This window comes from Mobula hypostoma, chromosome 20 (assembly GCF_963921235.1).
Source record: "Mobula hypostoma chromosome 20, sMobHyp1.1, whole genome shotgun sequence".
Lineage (NCBI taxonomy): Eukaryota > Metazoa > Chordata > Chondrichthyes > Myliobatiformes > Myliobatidae > Mobula > Mobula hypostoma.
This window is the reverse complement of record NC_086116.1, coordinates 54,637,196-54,659,300: the sequence shown is the minus strand read 5'-3', so window position 1 is coordinate 54,659,300 and position 22,105 is coordinate 54,637,196. Positions and strand designations below refer to the sequence as shown.

At 45.2% G+C, this 22,105-nt stretch overlaps 1 protein-coding gene across 2 annotated transcripts in view; it reads right to left on the bottom strand.

Annotated features, from left to right (window-relative positions):
• Positions 1 to 19,481, bottom strand: part of arsa (arylsulfatase A) — a 39,651-nt gene extending 20,170 nt beyond the window's left edge. For both annotated transcript variants that reach the window (XM_063072952.1, XM_063072953.1), the window contains exons 1-5: positions 16,386 to 19,481; positions 14,747 to 15,206; positions 11,984 to 12,153; positions 7,192 to 7,316; positions 5,866 to 5,993 (exon numbers count right to left, since the gene is read on the bottom strand). In XM_063072952.1, the coding sequence (XP_062929022.1) occupies positions 5,866 to 5,993; positions 7,192 to 7,316; positions 11,984 to 12,153; positions 14,747 to 15,206; positions 16,386 to 16,642 (1,140 nt within the window). In that variant the 5' untranslated portion in view covers positions 16,643 to 19,481. The remainder of the gene's footprint in view (positions 1 to 5,865; positions 5,994 to 7,191; positions 7,317 to 11,983; positions 12,154 to 14,746; positions 15,207 to 16,385) is intronic.
• Positions 19,482 to 22,105: the final 2,624 nt, after the last annotated feature.

The window sequence follows — 22,105 nt, the reverse complement described above, 5'->3', positions numbered from 1 at the left end:
CCACTCCCTACTAACATGTATTTCGCTCAGTTCCTCCATCCCACTGGACCCTCTGTCCCTTACTATTTCTGGAGATTATTTATGTCCTCCTTAGTGAAGACAGAACCAAAGTAATTATTCAATTGGTCTGCCATGTCCTTGCTCCCCATAATCAATTCACCTGTTTCTGTCTGCAGGGGACCTACATTTGTCTTTACCAGTCTTTTCCTTTTTACATATCTATAAAAGCTTTTACAGTCCGTTTTTATGTTCCCTGCCAGTTTTCTCTCATAATCTTTTTTCCCCTTCCTAATTAAGCCCTTTGTCCTCCCCTGCTGAACTCTGAATTTCTCCCAGTCCTCAGGTGAGCCACTTTCTCTGGCTAATTTGTATGCTTCTTCTTTGGAATTGATACTATCCCTAATTTCTCTTGTCAGCCACGGGTGCACTACCTTCCTTGATTTATTCTTTTGCCAAACTGGGATGAACAATTGTTGTAGTTCATCCATGCAACCTTTAAATGCTTGCCATTGCATATCCACCGTCAATCCTTTAAGTGTCATTTGCCAGTCTATCTTAGCTAATTCACGTCTCATACCTTCAAAGTTACCCCTCTTTAAGTTCAGAACCTTTGTTTCTGAATTAACTATGTCACTCTCCATCTTAATGAAGGATTCCACCATATTATGGTCACTCTTACCCAAGGGGCCTCTCACAACAAGATCGCTAATTAACCCTTCCTCATTGCTCAAAACCCAGTCCAGAATAGCCTGCTCTCTAGTTGGTTCCTCGACATGTTGGTTCAAAAAACCATCCCGCATACATTCCAAGAAATCCTCTTCCTCAGCACCTTTACCAATTTGGTTCACCCAGTCTACATGTAGATTGAAGTCACCCATTATAACTGCTGTTCCTTTATTGCACACATTTCTAATTTTCTGTTTAATACCATCTCCGACCTCACTACTACTGTTAGGTGGCCTGTACACAACTCCCACCAGCGTCTTCTGCCCCTTGGTGTTACGCAGCTCTACCCATATCGATTCCACATCTTCCCGGCTTATGTCCTTCCTTTCTATTGCGTTAATCTCTTCTTTAACCAGCAACGCCACCCCACCTCCCCTTCCTTCATGTCTATCCCTCCTGAATATTGAATATCCCTGAATGTTGAGCTCCCATCCCTGGTCACCCTGGAGCCATGTCTCTGTGATCCCAACTATATCATAATCATTAATAACAATCTGCACTTTCAATTCATCCACCTTATTACGAATGCTCCTTGCATTGACACATAAAGCCTTCAGGCGCTCTTTTACAACTCTCTTAGCCCTTATACAATTATGTTGAAAAGTGGCCCTTTTTAATGCTTGCCCTGGATTTGTTGGCCTGCCACTTTTACTTTTCTCCTTTGTACTTTTTGCTTCTACCCTCACTTTACACCCCTCTGTCTCTCTGCACTGGTTCCCATCCCTCTGTTGTGAACTAACCTCCTCACGCCTAGCCTCTTTAATTTGATTCCCACCCCCAACCATTCTAGTTTAAAGTCACCTCAGCAGCCCCCGCTAATCTCCCTGCCAGGATATTGGTCCCCCTAGGATTCAAGTGTAACCCATCCTTTTTGTACAGGTCACGCCTGCGCCAAAAGAGGTCCCAATGATCCAAAAACTTGAATCCCTGCCCCCTGCTCCAATCCCTCAGCCACGCATTTATCCTCCACCTCATCGCATTCCTACTCTCACTGTCGCGTGGCACAGGCAGTAATCCCGAGATTACTACCTTTGCGGTCTTTTTTCTCAACTCCCTTCCTAGCTCCCTATATTCTCCTTTCAGGACCTCATCCCTTTTCCTACCTACGTCATTGGTACCTATATGTACCACGACCTCTGGCTCCTCACCCTCCCACTTCAGGATATCTTGGACACGATCAGAAATATCCCGGACCCTGGCACCAGGGAGGCAAACAAACATCCGGGTCTCTGGACTGCGTCCACAGAATCGCCTATCTGACCCCCTTACTATCGAGTCCCCTATCACAACTGCCCTCCTCTTCCTTGCCCTACCCTTCTGAGCTACAGGGCCAGACTCTGTGCCGGAGGCACGGCCACTGTCGCTTCCCCCGGGTAAGCTGTCCCCCCCAACAGTACTCAAACAGGAGTACCTGTTGTTAAGGGGCACAGCCACCGGGTGTACTCCCCATCACCTGACTTTTCCCCTTCCCCCTCCTAACCGTGACCCACTTGTCTGCCTCCCGTGGCCCCGGCGTGACCACCTGCCTGCAACTCCTCTCTATCACCTCCTCACTCTCCCTGACCAGACGAAGGTCATTGAGCTGCAGCTCCAGTTCCGTAACGCGGTCCCTTAGGAGCTGCATCTCGATGCACTTGGCGCAGATGTAGACGTCCGGGAGGCTTGGAGACTCCAGGGCCTCCCACATCCGACGCCGAGAACAGCAAGCTGCCCTCTCACTCATAATGCCCCTCTCCTCAAATAACAACAGAAAATGAATGTCAAACCTTCCTTGCCTCGCCCGCTTCCGCCTAAGCCCGGTGAGCCGAAGCCCTTAGGTCTTCACTCTGCTCCCAGCTCACTCCGCCGCCCGCAAACTATGCTGCCCGCTCTAACAAGCAGGTGTACAGGTGTAGCTAATAAAGTGGCCACTGAGTATAGTTAACTCATGCCTGGTTATCAGTCTACCAACAATCTCACAAACTCCAGGATGGAAGTTTACCACTGTGCAATGTAGCAGTGGATAGTACACTCATAACAGGGAAGAGTGAATGCTCGGCTCTGTAGTATGGCAGAGAGAGTTGAAAGATAACGGGGTCCCTACAGGATTGGCAGCCACGGCAAGTAACTCCTGTATGGAAGCTTGCCATAGAAGAAGGTAAAAGTGGAACTGCACACAGCTCACATAGCACACGGGTACTGAAGGATGAAACTTCAAAATGCTTACCTCACTTTGTGTGTACACAGTGAATGTGGGCTAGAGATAGTGGTGTTAAAAGTAGCTCTGGGATGAGAGACTCCCCTGTTGACGTTAGCTTGTAATAAAGTTAGTTCTTTAGATAAATCCCGGACTTTGTACAAATTCTTTCCATCTACAAAAATGATGCAATTGCAGACAGATCAAGAAGCTCACGAAGCACTCAAGCTTGGTGACTCACATCACACATGGGCACCGAAGGTTGACACTGCAAAAGGCTGACTTCTTTCACTGTATACACAGCACATGCTGGGTAGAGATAAAGGAGGTAAGGTGGACAAAAAGTAGAAGAATAATGGAAACTTCGAATTTGTTCTAGGGCATGTGATTCCCTTGTTGACATCAGCTTGTAATAAAGAGAAAGTTTGTTCTGAAGGAATATCCTGCACTCCATGTGAATTCTTACCTTCTTGCATCCTTGTACACAAGTCAATGAAAATGTCCGGTTATCAACCACCATCTGAGTAGTGCTAGTGGAGTCTATGCAAGATTAAGGAAAACAGTCCTTGACGTACAGGCCCAAGCAAAACGTTTGGACTATCGAGTAGTCGTCCATCTCAGATTACTGCTTGGAGCTGAGTCATGGACCACCTACAGTAGGTACTTGAAAGGCCTGGAACAATAACACCAAGAAGAAGAAGAAAGCCCTTAAGTGGACTCATCGGGACGCCAACATGACGGCGTTTTTTTTTAGCAGGCTTTCTTATTTTTACGAGGCCGAGTTGCTAGCTCAACGCTCAACCCAGCACAGATGGAAAGCGTGCAAGGGAGCCAGCTGGATTCGAACTCTGGAGCCTTCGCTCTGAAGTCCGGCGCTGATGCCACTACGCTGCAGGCCTATGGGACCAAAGAACCTTATAAAAGATTTTGAGGTTCAGCTGGAAGGAGTCACACAAACACCAGCGTACTGAAGGAGACCAACATGGGCAGCATCTCCATCACTATAAAGCAACATCAACTTCAATGGATAGGTCATGTCAGCCAGATGCCTAACTCACATCTCCCCAAACAGATCCTTTACTCCCAGTTGAAGAAAGGTCAGCGAGCCTCTGGTGGGCAAAGGAAACATTTCAAAGATAACATCAAAATCAACCCGAACACAAATTCAACATTACATCAAAAAATTGGGCAGAATTTGCACTCAATAGATACCCGTGGAGGAACTCGATTCAAGCGGGAGCAACACTACTGTGTCACAGAGAAGTGAGTGGCAGCAATAAAGGACAGACTGAACAGCCAACCAAAAGACCCAACACTGACCACAACATCCACAAAATGCTGCAGGAACTCAGCAGGCCAGACAGCACCTATGGAAAAGAGTAAACTGTTGACGTTTTGGGCCAAGACGCTTATCAACCTGAAATGTCAGCTGTTTACTTTTTGCATAGATGCTGCCTAGCCTGCTGAGTTCCTCCAGCATTTTACGTGTGTTGATGGATTTCCAGCATCTACAGGTTGTCTCATGCTTGTGTTCCACTAACCACAACCACCACTTACCCGTGTCCACACTGCACCAGAATATGTGGATCCCAAATCAGCTTCTACAGCCACCCGTGGATCCACCAATAGACAACCCCTAGGAGAACATCATACTCAACCCGAATGATTCCACTACTACAGCAGTCAATTAGAAAATTAATTGGTACGTTGGCCTCTAACGATTAGAATTTATATGGCTGCTTGCTCAGATTCTATCTAGTGTATTGTGTAATGTTTTGATCGCCTTTTGAAAGAGTGCCGCAAAGATTAACCTGCGTAGTTACTTGGCAAGGTGGGTCTGCCTTATAAGAACAGACTAAGTTGGCTGAGCCTCTATTCTCTGGAGTTCAAAAGAATGAGAAATGATCTCTCTGGAACATACATAATTCTCAGATAGCTCAGTAAAAGTGAGAAGCACGCTTTGCCAGCTAAAATATCAACAACTAGGGGCTACAGTTTCAAAATAAAGCCATGGCCATGTAGGATTGAAATAAGGAATTTCTTCACCCAAATAATGAAGAATCTTTGTAATTCCCTACTCCTGGAGCTGAGGAGATTTAATCACTGGTTACATTCAAAATGGAGACCAACAGATTTCTGTATCGGTCAGTCCTCAATATATTGAAGGATACAATGGTGTCTGAGGTAAAAGGTCAGACATGATCTTGTTGAACTACAACGTAAGATGAACAAACCAATTGCAGACTCCAGCTTCTATTTCTAATTTGGAGTATCATGTGAGGTTTTGGTCACCTATCTATAGGAAAGATTGAAAGAGAACAGAAAAAAATTACAAGAATGTTGTCGAGACTGAGTTATAGAGAAAGGTCAAATAGGTTAGGAGTTTATTCCCTGAAGATTAGGAGAATGAGGGGAGATTTGATAGAGGTATATAAAATTATGAGGGGTATAGATAAGGTAAATACAAGCGGGCTTTTTCCACTGTAAATTGGGTGAGATTGAATTAGAGGTCATAGGTTAAGAGTGAAAGATGAAATATTTAAGGGAAACTTCTTCACTTAGAGGTGGTGTGAATGTGAAATGAGTTGCCAGCAGATGTTGTAGACACAGGTTCAATTGCACATTTAAGAGAAGTTTGGATGGGAGGAGTATGGAGGACAATGGTCCAGGTGTAGGTCTATGGGACTAGTAGAGTAACATTTTGGCGTGGAGCAGATGTGCCAAAGGGCCTGTTTCTGTTCTGTAGTCTTCTATGACCCTATGACTTGATATTGTTTTTAACAGAGTGCACTGGGTTCCTTTACATTGACTTAAGAGCAGATCGAGTTAAAAACTCTCGTAAATTCCCATGTAAATTTCTGAAACGGGAAGATAGAGAAGTAAACCCAATTAGTTATAAAGATGATGTTGCCATGCTTTGAATACTGATACCTAAGGTTACAGTCAGATATGACAATGTATACCTTCCCATTATTGAAGAGGATATCCCCCATATCATATCCATCAAGTTTGACGCGTGGAAGCTTAGCACCCGTGAGGCTGGCAATTGTTGGCAGGATATCCAGGGTGCTGGCCAGTTCGTGGGTCACACCTGCCGGGTAAAGAAAGGCTTTACTTTCCAAAGGGTATCATCCCTGCCACACATCATTAAAGGCCGAGAGCCGATTCTGCGGAATACCTAACACAATCTTACCCTCCTTAGAAATCAATCATGAGAACATGTCTCTTCATAACTGTAGAGAAGCATTTAGTATGAATGTATATATCATGGAACACAACAATAAAATGGATGTTTCCATGAAATAACAGAAAGTAATATCTACTGGGAAAATGGATCTGTGCTAATCTAATCCAGGTCTTCAAAAAGAAAAAAATGGAATTAATAGTAAGCTACAGTTCAGAAAAATGTAATCATCTATTTAGGTGGAGAATCCAAGGAAATATAATTTTAAAATCAGAGCCAGGTCATTTAGGAGTGAAATCAAGAAAATAACAGTTAATGAAAATTGGAACTCTCTCCTTTCAGTTCCAACACCTCTTTAAAGGAGGGATGTGGAAGCTTTAGAGGGGGTGCAGAGGAGGTTGACCAGGATGCTGCCTGAATTAGAGAGCATGTTTTATGACGAAAGCTTCAGCAAGCTGGGGCTTTTCTCTTTGGAGTGAGGCAGAACGAGAGGTGACCTGATTGAGGTGTTCAAGATGATAGGCATAGGTAAAGTGGGCAGCCAAAGACTTTTTACCAGGGTGGAAATGGTATAAGGGGACATAATTTTAAGGTGTTTGGAGGCAAGTATAGGGGGATGACAGAGGCACGATTTTATACAGACACTGGTAGGTGCGTGGAACACACTGTCAGAGGTGGTAGTAGAGGCAGGGACACTGGGCTCATTTGACAGACTCTTAGATAGGCACATGGATGAAAGAAAAATGTAAATTTAAGGAGCAGGGAAGGTTTAGTTTAATCTTGGAGTAGAGTAAAGGGTCACAATATTGTGAGCCGAAGGGCCTGTACTGTCCTATGTTCCCACCAAAAAGAATAATATGCTAGAAATCAACTAAAGTTGAAATAAATATTAATATATTTTCTAGATATATAGGACAAAGAGAATAAGTGAAGTCCAGGTACAGATCAACCAGTAACTGTGGTTTGACCATTAATTTGCCCAAGGGAATGGACTTCAGACTGAGGTGATCCCATAAAGGCTCTGGGTTCTGTTCACAGCAATATTACACGTCCCAGCTTGGAGCACGATCCACATTTAAGCAGCCAGATGGTGAAGAATGCATACCTGGAGCAATCTGGCCAGGCCAGTAGGCAATTGCAGGTTCCCTCATCCCTCCTTCATATGTGGTGCCTTTGCCACACTTCAGCAGCCCTGCATTTCCACCACGTGATCGTCGCATCAGTTCTGGTCTGGAAATAGAATAGGTCAGTTACAGACAGAATGTTACTACCACAATAACAACACAGACGGGGTACCTCACCTGATATAACCAGAACTCCTAATAAGACTCCACAGTAGCATTGTGGCTAGCATGATGCTATCACAGCTTGGGGCGTACCACATCTCACACAAGGAATGCACCACTAACCCTGGACCTATTCTCAGCACGTGTACTACCAGAAATAAAACATACCTACTAGAAACTTACTTGAAATCTCTGCCTGTGCCTGCCCAAGCCTGACGGTGTCAAAGCCTGTTCAGTCCAAGCCTGGCCACTCTAACACTGTCCCCCACCACCAAGAACATGCCTTCTTTTCATTGTTACCATCAGGAAGGAGGTACAGAAGCCTGAAGGCACACATTCAGCGATTCAGGAACAGCTTCTTCTCCTCTGCCATCCGATTCCTAAATGGACGTTAAACCCATGAACACTACCTCACTACTTCTGTTTTAATTTCTGATCCTGCACCACTTACCTTAATTTAACTATTTAATATACATACATTTACTTTCTATAATTCAGTTTGTTTCTATATTCATCATGTATTGCATTGTACTGCTGCTGCAGACAGCAAATTTCATGACCTATGCTGGTGATACAAAACCTGATTCTAATTCTACTCATACAATGGTTCCTCCCACAATGGCCACTTGCTCATCCAAAAACAGTGAAGTAGGTTGAAGATTTTTTTGTGTATTTGACAACATTATTTGCTTGAAATATCTTTTCAAGCCCTAACTCAGACATAAAGAATCTGGATTATTGATCTAACCAGCATCTCATCTATTTACTGCTTTCCACATTAAATTCTCCTTAATGAAATTATAAAATTTACCTCCCTCCAACTCCCATACTAATTTAATGCCAATTTATTTTGAATTCTTGATCATTGTATCTTGATCACAAAGAGATTCTAGATCAAGCAACTGAAGATCCTGAATCTCAGAATTTACATTGTTTGAACTAATGTACCTTCTGACTCTCCATATGAACACTGGTCTCGACAGGTGCCAAGCTGTATCGGCCCTTGCCCTTCCCTTGGACAACATTGGAGAGGGGACAAGGGGAGACTTGCAGCATGGGCAATGGCTGGTCTTCCATACAACCTTGCCCAGGCCTGCGCCCTGGAGAGTGAAGACTTTCCAGGCGCAGATCCATGGTCTCACAAGACTAATAGGTGCTTTAAAAAAAAAAAAATATATATATATATATATGCAATCAAGGTGTTTCAATTGATAGTAGTAAAATACACCTGTATCTGGAAAGTTCAACTGCTTGGTGAGTTAGTATCCTGGCAAAAACTACATCTTCAAAACAAAAGAACATTCCAAGCAACTCTGTGAAAGGTTATTAAAAAGCACAAGTCAGGAGACGGATACAAGAAAATTTCCAAGTCACTGAATATCTCCTGAAGTACAGTTCCATTTCCAAGAAATGGAAAGAATATGGGTCAACTATGAATTTGCCTAGAGCAGGCCGTCCTCAAAAACTGAGTGAGGGAGGCACCGAGAGATCTATGACACCTCTGGAGGAGTTATAAGCTTCAGTGGCTGAGATGGAAAAGACTGTGCATACAGCAACTAACAGGAATTCTGCAGATGCTGGAAATTCAAGCAACACACATAAAAGTTGCTGGTGAACGCAGCAGGCCAGGCAGCATCTCTAGGAGGAGATGCAGTCGACGTTTCAGGCCGAGATCCTTCGTCAGGACTAACTGAAGGAAGAGTGAGTAAGGGATTTGAAAGTTGGAGGGGAAGGCGGAGATCCAAAATGATAGGAGAAGACAGGAGGGGGAGGGATGAAGCCAAGAGCTGGACAGGTGATATGCAAAAGCGATACGAGAGGATCATGGGACAGGAGGTCCGGGAAGAAAGACAAGGTGGGGGGAGGGGACCCAGAGGATGGGCAAGGGGTATATTCAGAGGGACAGAGGGAGAAAAAGGAGAGTGAGAGAAAGAATGTGTGTATAAAAATAAGTAACAGATGGGGTACGAGGGGGAAGTGGGGCATTAGCGGAAGTTAGAGAAGTCGATGTTCATGCCATCAGGTTGGAGGCTACCCAGACAGAATATAAGGTGTTGTTCCTCCAACCTGAGTGTGGCTTCATCTTTACAGTAGAGGAGGACGTGGATAGACATGTCAGAATGGGAATGGGATGTGGAATTAAAATGTGTGGCCACTGGGAGATCCTGCTTTCTCTGGCAGACAGAGCGTAGATGTTCAGCAAAGCGGTCTCCCAGTCTGCGTCGGGTCTTGCCAATATATAAAAGGCCACATCGGGAGCACCAGACGCAGTATATCACCCCAGCCAACTCACAGGTGAAGTGTTGCCTCATCTGGAAGGACTGTTTGGGGCCCTGAATGGTGGTAAGGGAGGAAGTGTAAGGGCATGTGTAGCACTTGTTCCGCTTACATGGATAAGTGCCAGGAGGGAGATCAGTGGGGAGGGATGGGGGGAACGAATGGACAAGGGAGTTGCGTAGGGAGTGATCCCTGCGGAATGCGGGGGGGGGGAGGGAAAGATGTGCTTAGTGGTGGGATCCCGTTGGAGGTGGCAGAAGTTACGGAGAATAATATGTTGGACCCGGAGGCTGGTGGGGTGGTAGGTGAGGACCAGGGGAACCCTATTCCTAGTGGGGTGGCGGGAGGATGGAGTGAGAGCAGACGTACGTGAAATGGGGGAGACGCATGCAGAACTCGTTGACTTTATTAACTTTGCCTCCAACTTTCACCCTGCCCTCAAGTTTACCTGGTCCATTTCCGACACCTCCCTCCCCTTTCTAGATCTTTCTGTCTCTGTCTCTGGAGACAGCTTATCCACTGATGTCTACTGTAAGCCTACGGACTCTCACAGCTATCTGGACTATTCCTCTTCTCACCCTGTCTCTTGCAAAAACGCCATCCCCTTCTCGCAATTCCTCCGTCTCCGCCGCATCTGCTCTCAGGATGAGGCTTTTCATTCTAGGGCGAGGGAGATGTCTTCCTTTTTTAAAGAAAGGGGCTTCCCTTCATCCACTATCAACTCTGCTCTTAAACGCATCTCCCCCATTTCACATACATCTGCTCTCACTCCATCCTCCCGCCACCCCACTAGAAATAGGGTTCCCCTGGTCCTCACCTACCACCCCACCAGCCTCCGGGTCCAACATATTATTCTCTGTAACTTCCGCCACCTCCAACGGGATCCCACCACTAAGCACATCTTTCCCTCCCCCTCTCTCTCTGCATTCCGCAGGGATCGCTCCCTACGCAACTCCCTTGTCCATTCGTCCCCCCCATCCCTCCCCACTGATCTCCCTCCTGGCACTTATCCGTGTAAGCGGAACAAGTGCTACACATGCCCTTACACTTCCTCCCTTACTACCTTTCAGGGCCCCAAACAGTCCTTCCAGGTGAGGCAACACTTCACCTGTGAGTCGGCTGGGGTGATATACTGCGTCCGGTGCTCCCGATGTGGCCTTTTATATATTGGCAAGACCCGACGCAGACTGGAAGACCGCTTTGCTGAACATCTACGCTCTGTCTGCCAGAGAAAGCAGGATCTCCCAGTGGCCACACATTTTAATTCCACATCCCATTCCCATTCTGACATGTCTATCCACGGCCTCCTCTACTGTAAAGATGAAGCCACACTCAGGTTGGAGGAACAACACCTTATATTCTGTCTGGGTAGCCTCCAACCTGATGGCATGAACATCGACTTCTCTAACTTCCGCTAATGCCCCACCTCCCCCTCGTACCCCATCTGTTACTTATTTTTATACACACATTCTTTCTCTCACTCTCCTTTTTCTCCCTCTGTTCCTCTGACTATACCCCTTGCCCATCCTCTGGGTCCCCCCGCCCATCTTTTTTCCCGGACCTCCGGTCCCATGATCCTCTCGTATCCTTTTTGCTTATCACCTGTCCAGCTCCTGGCTTCATCCCTCCCCCTCCTGTCTTCTCCTATCATTTTGGATCTCCCCCTCCTCCTCCAACTTTCAAATCCCTTACTCACTCTTCCTTCAGTTAGTCCTGACGAAGGGTCTCGGCCTGAAACGTCGACTGCGCCTCTTCCTAGAGATGCTGCCTGGCCTGCTGTGTTCACCAGCAACGTTTATGTGTGTTGCATACAGCAACTGTTGCCCAGGTGCTTCACCAGTCACAGCTTTATGGGAAAGTGGCAAAGAAAAAGCCACTGTTTAAAAAAACTAACATGAAATCTCAGCTGGAGTTTGCCAGAAGGCAAGTGGGAGATTCTGAAGTGGGCTGGAAGAAAGTTCTATGATCTGATGAAACCAAAATTGAGCTTTTTGGATATCAATCTAAACGCTATGTTTGGTATATGCCAAACAGCGTCCATCATCAGAAGCACACCATCCCTCCCATGAAGCATAGTGGTGGCTTAGGGAATGTTTCACTGCAGCAGGCCCTGGAAGGCTTTGAAGGTAGAGGGTAAAATGAAGGCAGCAAAAGACAGGAAAATCCTGCAACAGTGATGCACCAATTCCTTGGGCAACAAGCAATGGAAATAAGTTCTAGTCTTGTCAGCAACACTAGATCCCTAAAATGAATAAGTAGGGTTAAAAATGATCTGTATAGGCGAACACATTTCAGACTTGCATAATAAGCCTGTGTACTTCTAATTCAACATACCCATTATCACTGGTGAAGAAGATTAATGTGTTATTCTCCACTCCAGCATCACGTAGGGCCTTCAGTATCTGTCCCACTGAACCATCAAATTCCAACAGGGCGTCTCCCAGAGGACCCCTCATCGACTTTCTTGTAAAATCTGCACTTGCAAACTGTGGATAATGGGTATGCTGCAAACAGGGATAGAAGATTAGGATTAGAATTGCCATTACAGTTGCTATCCAGACTCTACCTGCTGCACGTATTCTCTCTTTAAAGACTCAGCATCTGTGTGTTTACCAGAGAGTTGTTGAGTAGAGGGTGGAACACTCCACCTATACATTGTCAGGACGAAGGGTCTCGGCCTGAAACGTCGACTGCACCTCTTCCTAGAGATGCTGCCTGGCCTGCTGCATTCACCAGCAACTTTTATGTGTGTTGCAAGACATTGCACTCAGAAGGTACACCTGGAGGAAATCTGTTCAAGAGGGAGCTGTGCCACAGAGAACAAACGACAGCCGTGAAAGGAGAGACTGAACAACCACTAACTACAGCCACCATTTACTCTCGCCCACCCTGCACCAAGATATGTGGATCCCACATTGGCCTCTACAGCCACCAGAGGAGCCACCATGGACAACCACTTAGGAAAACATCCTCCTCGACTGGAGTGATTGCTCTATTGTAGCTCTATTCGTTTTACACCTGACTGTGCGGCCAAGTACAGCTCCAACACCATATGCAAATTTGCTGATAACACCACTGTTGTGGGCTGAATCAAAGGCAGTGATGGATCAGGATACAGGAGGGAGACTGAAACTTTGGCTGAGTAGTGTAATAACAACAACCTCTCACTCAATGTCAATAAGACCAAGGAACTGATTGTGGACTTCAGAAGAGGGAAACTAGAGGTCCATGAGGATCAGAGGTGGAGAGGGTCAGTCACTTTAAATTCCTGGGTACCTCTATCTCGGAGGACCTTTTCCGGATCCAAAGTATAAATTGCAAAAAAAGCACAACAGCACCTCTACTTCCCCAGGAGTCCGTGGAGATTCAACATGTCATCAAAAACCTTGGCAAACTTCTATAGATGTGTGGTAGAAAGTGTGCTGACTGGCTGCATTATGGCCTGGTATGTGAACACCAATACCTTTGAGTGGAAAATCCTATAAAAGGTAGTGGATTCAGCCCAGTACATCACGGGTAAAACCCTCCCAACCATTGAGCACATCTACATGAAATGTTACTGTAGAAAAGCAGCTTCAGTCATCAGAAATCCTCACCACCATTCTACTGCTGGTGTTCCCACAACTGATGGTTTCATTTTAAGGACCCTTTATCTCGCTATTTCAAGCTGGTTATTTATTGCTTTTTATCTATATTTGCATTTGCAGTTTGTGTCCCTTGACCCAGTTTACAGCTACTAAGATTTGCTAGGTATGCCCTCAGAAAAGGATTCTCAGCGATGGATCTGGTGACATGTGCTCAGATAATAAATTTTACTTTGAACTTCGAACATCAGTAATACAAAGACAGGTTTGCAGTAGGTCAGAGGGAGACAGATAGGTTTGTCAGAATTGTGCAAAAATTGACGAAAAACTGATCACAAAAGCAACACAGTTATGGTTGTTCCAGTGAAGTGAGTAATGAATATAATAAGTTTGTACCATATTAGTACAGTAGTGCATCAACAGTACACACTTAGTATAGTAGTGTATCACGAGCACATACTTACTACAGTAGTGTATCATGAGCACACACTTAGTAGTGAATCACGAGCACACAGTACAGTAGTGTATCACGAGCGCACACTTACTACAGTAGTGTATCATGTGCACACCAAGTACAGTAGTATATCATGAGCACACACTTAGTACAGTTGTGTATCACGAGCACACACTGGCATCTAAATCAAAACATTATTGATTCTTCATTCCAAACTTTCGAAGTCTATATAAGCAGATGAAAGTTGACACCACGTTACATCAGGAACTACTGGGAGAGGAACGAAACGTGGTCAAAGGAGGACTAACAGTCTCTTACTGGAGGTTAAAAAAATATGCTGGGTAGCCACTGGGGCATAGGCTGCAGATAGGAGCTCGCCAGAGTCCTCTGTCCTGGGCCAGTCTTTCAAGCTTTCCGATCTTGGTATGTCCTTCCTCTCCCAGGGAAGAGGTTTTTGGAACTTCTGTTGGTGTTTCAGTAGCACTGGATTTTTACAGGATGAGGTTGCAAGCCCCATGGCCAACCCTTCTCCTTTCACAGCCAGGCCTGGGACCGTCCATGGCAGAGTTGTAGGAAAGAATACCAGAGTTTAATAGATGCTATTGGAGTTGGAATTACCCTGGCTTTCATCCATATGCCTATCTAAGTGTCTCTTACATTTCTCTAATGTAACTACTTGTACTACCACTTCTGGCAGTGCATTCCATGCACTTACTACTCTGTGCAAGTAAAAAACTACTTCACCTGTCTCCGACATCCCACCTCTACTTTCTTCCAAGTACCTTAAAATTTTGCCCTCTTGTGTTAGCCAAAGAAAGACACGGGCTGCCTATACATGTCTATCAAATAACCTCTCATTCTCCTTTGCACTATAGAGAAAAGTCCTAGTTCACACCACTTTTTCTCATGGATATGCTTATAGTCCAGGCTGCTAAATCTCACCTGCACACTCTCCAAAGTTTCCACCTCCTTCTTATAATGCGGCAACCCAGAACTGAACACAATTTGCCGGACCAAGTCAGCCCAGACTGAAAATTTGCATAATGTTAAGTTACTCACATGTGATGCGTAATAAAGGAAGAATGGTTTTTGTTGTTGTGCTGCTCTTAGAATGAAGTCTCTTGCAAAGCGATCGTACTGTGCCGTGAGCTTGGGAAAGCTGACCGGCTGCTGAACCACCGTATTATTCCTGATTAGGGGCAAGAGGACCACTCCTTGATCACACTTTCCATAACACTTGGTGTCCGGTGGGAAACAGGTCAAATTCTGGCAGGGACCCTGGTCATGGGAGTATGGAACACCCAGGAATTCATCAAAACCGTGGTGGATGGGTAAGTAAATCCCATTTAATCCATAGCCCAAATGCCATTTCCCCACCATGGCAGTGACATATCCTTGCTGCTTCAACAACTCAGCAACTGTCGTTTCATTTAGTGGAAGTCCCCCCTTTGACCCAGGGTAGAAGACGCCTGGGAAAATTCCTGATCGTGTAGGGTAACGGCCTGTGAGCAAGGCTGCCCTGAGAGGAAGAAGCAGAACATGATCATTATCATTCAATGTAAAAATAAGAAGCTGCACTACATTTCTTTAAATTACTGAGAAACCTTCGTGAGGATCCCTAGTGAAGTCACCATTAAGGTGAAAGCTTGTGAGTCAAACATCATTCATTTAAGGAAGTAAAACTAAGTTGCATTTCTGAACAAGTTGTGGAGTCTAATTCTGCTTTCACATGTCTTCAACTAAGTTTTTGGCCAGCTGGGAACTTTACAATCTCAGAAGCTTACAAATTGGAACGTTCAGACCCACTCTACAGCGATGTACTGAGCTCTTGTCCTTAGAAGCTGCACGTATAACATAACACATGAAGGGGATTTAAACTCACGATGGCTGTGCCAAACACAACGCAAAGTTAAGTTTATTCTGCCTGCAATTGGTCCGTATCCCTCCATTCCCTGTGTATCCATGTCAGACAGCCCACCTCTCCTGGAAGTTCCAGGAGTCTCCCGCATACTGATAGCGGCTCCCTGATGCCCGCAAATTATATACAATATCCCGGAAATCGATTTTTTTTGAGAGAGTGAGCGAGAGTGCGCACGCCATGGCAGTGTTGCAAAAAAAGAAAATATAAAACGTACTTCACCCCAGAGTACACTAAAGCGTACCCCTGCCTAATAGGGGTCAAAATATTGACAGTGTTGCTCGCTGCACAGTTTGCAACAGTGACTTTTCTATTGCCCATGGTGGGTTAAAATGTAAAAGATATGTTGAGGTGAGTTTAACAGGTCTCATTCGTTCATGAGCATAGCTAACGTTATTTAAACTAGCTGACCAGCTGCTAAGGAGCTACTCTATTGCAGACATCCCACCTCTCCCGGGAGTCTCCCGCAAATTGATGGTGCTACCTCCCTGGAATGAGTTTTTGCAGGGTGGGATGCCTGCCATGTAACTCTGGGATGATGCACAGTGGGATGCTCTCCCACAGGAGGAACCATCGCTTTGCGTTGCAGAGGCGCCGCGCAGATGAAAAAAACTTGCGATTTTTGCTGATTCATCTCTTCCGAAGCGGCAGAGGAGGGGCTGCGTCCCTGGAAGAGTTAAATCGCAGGTCCTCCAAGGTGGTGTAAACATATTACACAATCTCGCCCTGACATCGCGTCCCCGGCCCACCCACAGGACAAGCCTCGGGCTCTCCTCTCACCGAGATGGGCTGCAGACGCTGGCCGCGCTGTAGAAATCGCTGAACCTTCGGCCCGAAGCTGCCAGTCGGTCCAGATTTGGAGTGAATGAGCTTGGATGTCCGAAGCAGCCCAGGTCCCCGTATCCCAGGTCGTCGGCCAGGAGCACCACCACCCCGGGGCGGCTGGCGACGGCGAGGCCGAGGCCGAGGCCGAGGCTGAGGCCCAGGAGCTGGAGCCAGAGCGGCAGCAGCGAGCAGAGCGGCTCCCTGGGCGCCATGGCTCGGTCACACACACACAGCGACTCGGAGAAAAGGGGAGGATAATATTCCACAAAGCCTGATAAACGGGGAGCGAAGCGAGGAGCACACGGAATGGAATACCCGGAGAGACGCAGAGACTTGGGGGCAGTGTTTTTCTCAAGGCGGAAACAATGAGGCAGTTTTACTGCCTGTTGAGGAACATTAGAATTACGCTGAAATAAAACAGAATGCTAGAAACGTTCAGCAGATCATACTTCATTTGTGGAGAGAAAAACATAGGTAATATTGCAGATCAATAATCCTTCATCAGAACCAGAAAATTAAAAACCAGGTATTTTAAATTTTGATGGTGGGGAAGGTATGATTGTGGTTCCAATGAGGGGCATCTGGGTTCTCAGTGTAACCCTGGAGTTGATGGAGAATAAACAGAATAAAAACTGAAAATGTTGGAAACACCAGTTGATCAGGAAACATCAGTGGGGAAAAATAGAACATAAGAAATAGGAGCAGGAGTCAGCCATCCGGCCCATCAAGCCTGCCCCGCCATTCAATAAGATTATGGCTGATCTGTCCATAAACTCAGCTCCATCTACCTGCCTTTTCCCCATACCCTTAATTTTCCTACTATGTAAAAATTTATATAACTGTATCTTAAATATATTTAGTGAATAAGCCTCAATTGCTTCCCTGGGCAGAGAATTACACAGATACACCGGTCTCTGGGAAAAACAGTTTCTCCTCATCTCCTTCCTAAATCTTCTCCCCTGAATCTTGAGGCAATGTCCCCTAGTTCTAGTCTCACCTACCAATGGAAATAACTTTCCTACTTCTATCTTATCTATCCCTTTCAAAATATTGTATGTTTCTATAAGATCCCCTCTCATTCTTCTGAATTCCAGAGAGTATAGTCCCAGGCGACTCAATCTCTCCTCATAGTCTAACCCCTTCATCCCTGGAATCAACCTGGTGAACCTCCTCTGCACTATCTCCAAAGCCAGTATATCCTTCCTCAAGTATGGAGAGCAGAGCCTTTGTCAGAACAGGGAACATGAGAAAACAAGGTAGTTTTAAATTGCAAGAGTGTGAGGGACGATTCATTGAACTGTACAGCACAGAAGTGGGCCTTTCTGCCTATCTCAGTCATTCTAGCCAATCTAAACTAGTACCAATTGCCATGATTTTGGCTTATATCCTGAACCTTTCCTATCACGTACCTCAAGGATGCGCGTTTAGCCCACTGTTCTGTTCTTTACACACATGATTGTGGCTACACGTAGCTCAAACGCCATCTGTAAAGTCGTCGATGACTTTGCTGCTGTTGATAGAATCTGAAATGATGACAGATATACCGCAGAGAGCCTCAAAAAGATGGAATCTGGCATTAAAAACCCCCCATTACCGAGGACATGCCCTCTTCTCATTGCTACCTTCAGGGAGGAGCTACAGGAGCCTGAAGATACACATCCAATATTTTAGGAACAGCTTCTCCTCCTCTGCCATCAGGTTTCTGAATGAACAAAGAACCCATGTATACTACCTCACTATTTTTGCTCTCTTTTTGCGCTATTAGTTTAATTTCATATGTATATATATCTCTTATTGTAATGTACAGTTTTAAGAACATAGGAAATAGGAACAGGAGTAGGCCATCTGGCCCATCGAGCCTGCTCCGTCATTCAATAAGATCATGCCCGATCTGGCCGTGGGCTCATCTCCACTGACCCGCCTTTTCCCCATAACCCTTAATTCCCCTACTATGAAAAAATCTGTTCAACCTTGTCTTAAATATACTTACTGAGTTAGCCTCCACTGCTTCACTGGGCAGAGAATTCTACAGATTCACCACCCTCTGGAAGAAGCAGTTCCTCCTCATCTCCGTCCTAGATCTACTCCCCTGAATGTTGAAGCTATCTCCCGTAGTTCTAGTCTCACCTACCAGTGGAAACAACTTTCCTGCCTCTATCTCATGTCTCTCTTTCATAATTTTATACGTTTCTATAAGATCTCCTCTCATTCTTAGCCAACCTTAGTGTTTAGTCTGATGTCCAAAAAGCTCAACTTTGATTTAATCAGACTATAGAAACCTTCTTCCTGCTGACTTCAAAGTCACCCACATTCCTTCTGGCAAGCTGAGATTTCGAATGAGTTTTTTTCAACAGTGGCTCTCTCTTTGCCACTCTCCCATGAAGCTGTGACAGGTGAAGCACCCGGGCAACAGTTGTATGTGCAATCTCTTCTAGCGCAGCCACTGAAGCTTGTAACTCCTCCAGAGTTGTCATATGTCTTTTGGTGGCCTCCCTCGCTAGCCCCTTCTTGCACGGTCCCTCAGTTTTTGAGGACAACCTGCTCTAGGCAGATCTACAGTTGTGCCATATTCTTTCCATTTCTTGATAATTGTCCTAGCTGACTTGGAAATGTTCTTGTATCCATCTCCTGACTTGTGCTTTGCAATCACCTTTTTGCAGAATTGCTTAGAATGTTCTTTTGTCTTCCTGCTGTAGTTTTTGCCAGGATACTGACTTACCTTGCAGATGAGCTCAACACCTTCTTTGCCCTTCCAGATATGGATGTATTTTTAGTACAGTCAATTGAAACACCTTGACTGCACACTCCATTTAACTAATTATGTAACTTCTAAAACCAATTGGAGGTAACGGTGATGAATGGTGTGTGTCCTATTAAAGGGGGTGAATACTTAATGATTTTGTGTTTTATATTTGTATTTAATTTAGATCACTTTGTAGAGATCTGTTTTCACTTTGACATGAAGTAGTCTTTTTTTGTTGATCAGTGTCAAAAAAGCCAAAATAAATCCACTGATTCAATGTTGTAAAACAATAAAATGTGAAAACTTCCAAGGGAGATAAATACTTTTTATAGGCACTTTATATACTTACTGTAATTGATGTACTTGTTTATTTTCTTCCTATATTATCATGTATTGCATTGAACTGCCGCTGCTAAGTTAACAAATTTCACAACATATGCCAGTGATAATTAACCTGATTTTGGTTCTGATTGGTAAAGGTGACAAAGGTAAGAGAGTGGGATTGAGAGGGATGTTTTATTGCCCATCAGACTGGATAAGCAAAATGGCCCAAGTCTGCTGTTATGTCTTAGGGTCTTATGGGCCAAGAAGCCTTTAGGTATTATCCCAATTAGATTATGAGAACGCTGAGTCCTCTTTTATTGTCATTTAGAAATGCATACATGCATTAACAAATGATACAATGTTTCTCCAGAGTGATATCACAGAAAACAGGACAAACCAAAGACTAACACTGACAAAACCACATAATTATAGTTACAGCAGTGCAAAGCAATACCATAATTTGATGAAGAACAGTCCATAGGCATAGTAAAAAAATAGTCTCAAAGTCCCAAGTCGATGGACTCCCGAGTCCTCGATAGCGGCGGCAAAAGGGAGAAACTCCCTGCCATAAACCTCCAGGCACCGTCAACTTGCCAATACCTTGGAAGCAGCCGACACCGAGTCCATCCGTCCGAAAACTCCGAGCTTCCGAGCGGCCTCTCCGATACAGCCTCCCGAGCACCATCCTCTGCCCAGCGCCTTCGACCTCTCCCTGGCCGCTGAATCACACAAAGCCGAGGATTTTGGGGCCTTCAGCTCCAGAGATTCCAGTTACCACACAGTAGCAGCGGTAGCAAAGCAGACATTTCAGAAGTTTTCCAGATGTTCCGCTATGCACTCACGTCAGTTTCAATCGAATCAGGATTGTGCACGATCCCCTACTTGACAGATAACAGATATTCAACACCGGAGAGGCCGCGTGCGCTGTCGTCGCGCCGCCAGCTTCTTCTGGTTTACTCACGAATCTTTGAGTTCTGAGGCCCTCATCGCTGTTGGAGACTTCACTGAGGATTCATAACAGGATTTCTGATATTGCTGAGGATATATTAGTGAGAATATGTCACTGCATTGGTGGGAAAGTGGCATTTGAGTTACAGTCTAAACGAACAATACTGACCAATCCACCGTGGCTCTGGTGAAACCTTGATTGACCTGCAGTCTCATAACCAGGGTCCCTGCTAGAACTTACCCTTTTTCCATCCAGTCACAAAGTGTTATGGAACAAGTGACCAAGGAGTGGTCCTCCTGCCCCAGTCAAGAATAACAAGTTGGTCCAACAGCTGTTCTGCTTGCCCATGCTCACTCTACAGGACGATAGCTTTACAAGAGGATTCTTCCATGTGAGTATGATACCTTTGTAGCATTTAGCAAAATTTCAACCCACTCCACCATCACCTAACATTTCATATTCTCCAAGGCCTTGCTCCTTTTACACCTCCACCACCATGCAGTCCTGTAACACTCTGATATCTCTGGACTTTACCCTTCTGATTGTTTCTTTTTCATCGCGGCACCATGGGTGGCCCACTCGTCAGTTGCCAAGACCCTAAACTCTGCCGTTGTTCCCCCCCCACTTCCACCTTGCTTGTCCACTAGGAACAATGAACACTGCAGCACAAAACAGTCCCTCCAAACCACAAGGTTGTGCCAACCTCTTAACCTACACCAAGATCAATCTGACACTGTCCTCCTACATAGCCCTCCATTTTTTCATTCATCCATGTACCTACAGTAAGAGTCTCTTAAAATCCCTAACGTACTTTACCAACCCCAGCAGTGCATTCCATGTACTTACCAATTTCTGCCTCTGACACCCCGCTTATATTTTCATTAAATTACCTAAAAATTGTGTCCTCTGTAATAGCCATTTCGGCTCTGTGAAAATGGTGCTGGCTATCCACGCTATCTATGCCTTCTTCCAAGGCCTTCCATCCTACGATATACCCCATCCCTAATTTATATCTGCAAAAACAGATATAAAGTATATTTTAAACATGAGGTAGTGTCCAAGGGTTCAATGTCCATTTAGGAATCGGATGGCAGAGGGGAAGAAGCTGTTCCTGAATTGCTGTGTGCCTTCAGGCTTCTGTATCTCCTACCTGATGGTAACAGTGAGAAAAGGGCATGCCCTGGGTGCTGGAGGTCCTTAATAATGGACACTGCCTTTCTGAGACACTGCTCCTTGAAGATGTCCTGGGTACTTTGTAGGCTAGTACCCAAGATGGAGCCGACTAAATTTACAACACACTGCAGCTTCTTTCGGTCCCGTGCAATAGCCCCCCCCCCATACCAGACAGTGATGCAGCCTGTCAGAATGCTCTCCATGGTACAAATATAGAAATTTTTGTGTGTATTTGTTGACATACCGAATCTCTTCAAACTCCTAATAAAGTATAGCTGCTGTCTTGCTTTCTTTATAACTGCAGGTTATAACCGGGTTAGGTCCTCAGAGATCTTGACACCCAGGAACTTGAACTGTTTACTCTCTCCACTTCTGATCCCTCTTACCCTTCCTGAAGTCCACAGTCAGCTCTTTCATCTCACTGACGTTGAGTGTCATGTTGTTGCTGCAGCACCACTCAACTAGCTGGTATATCTCACTCATGTA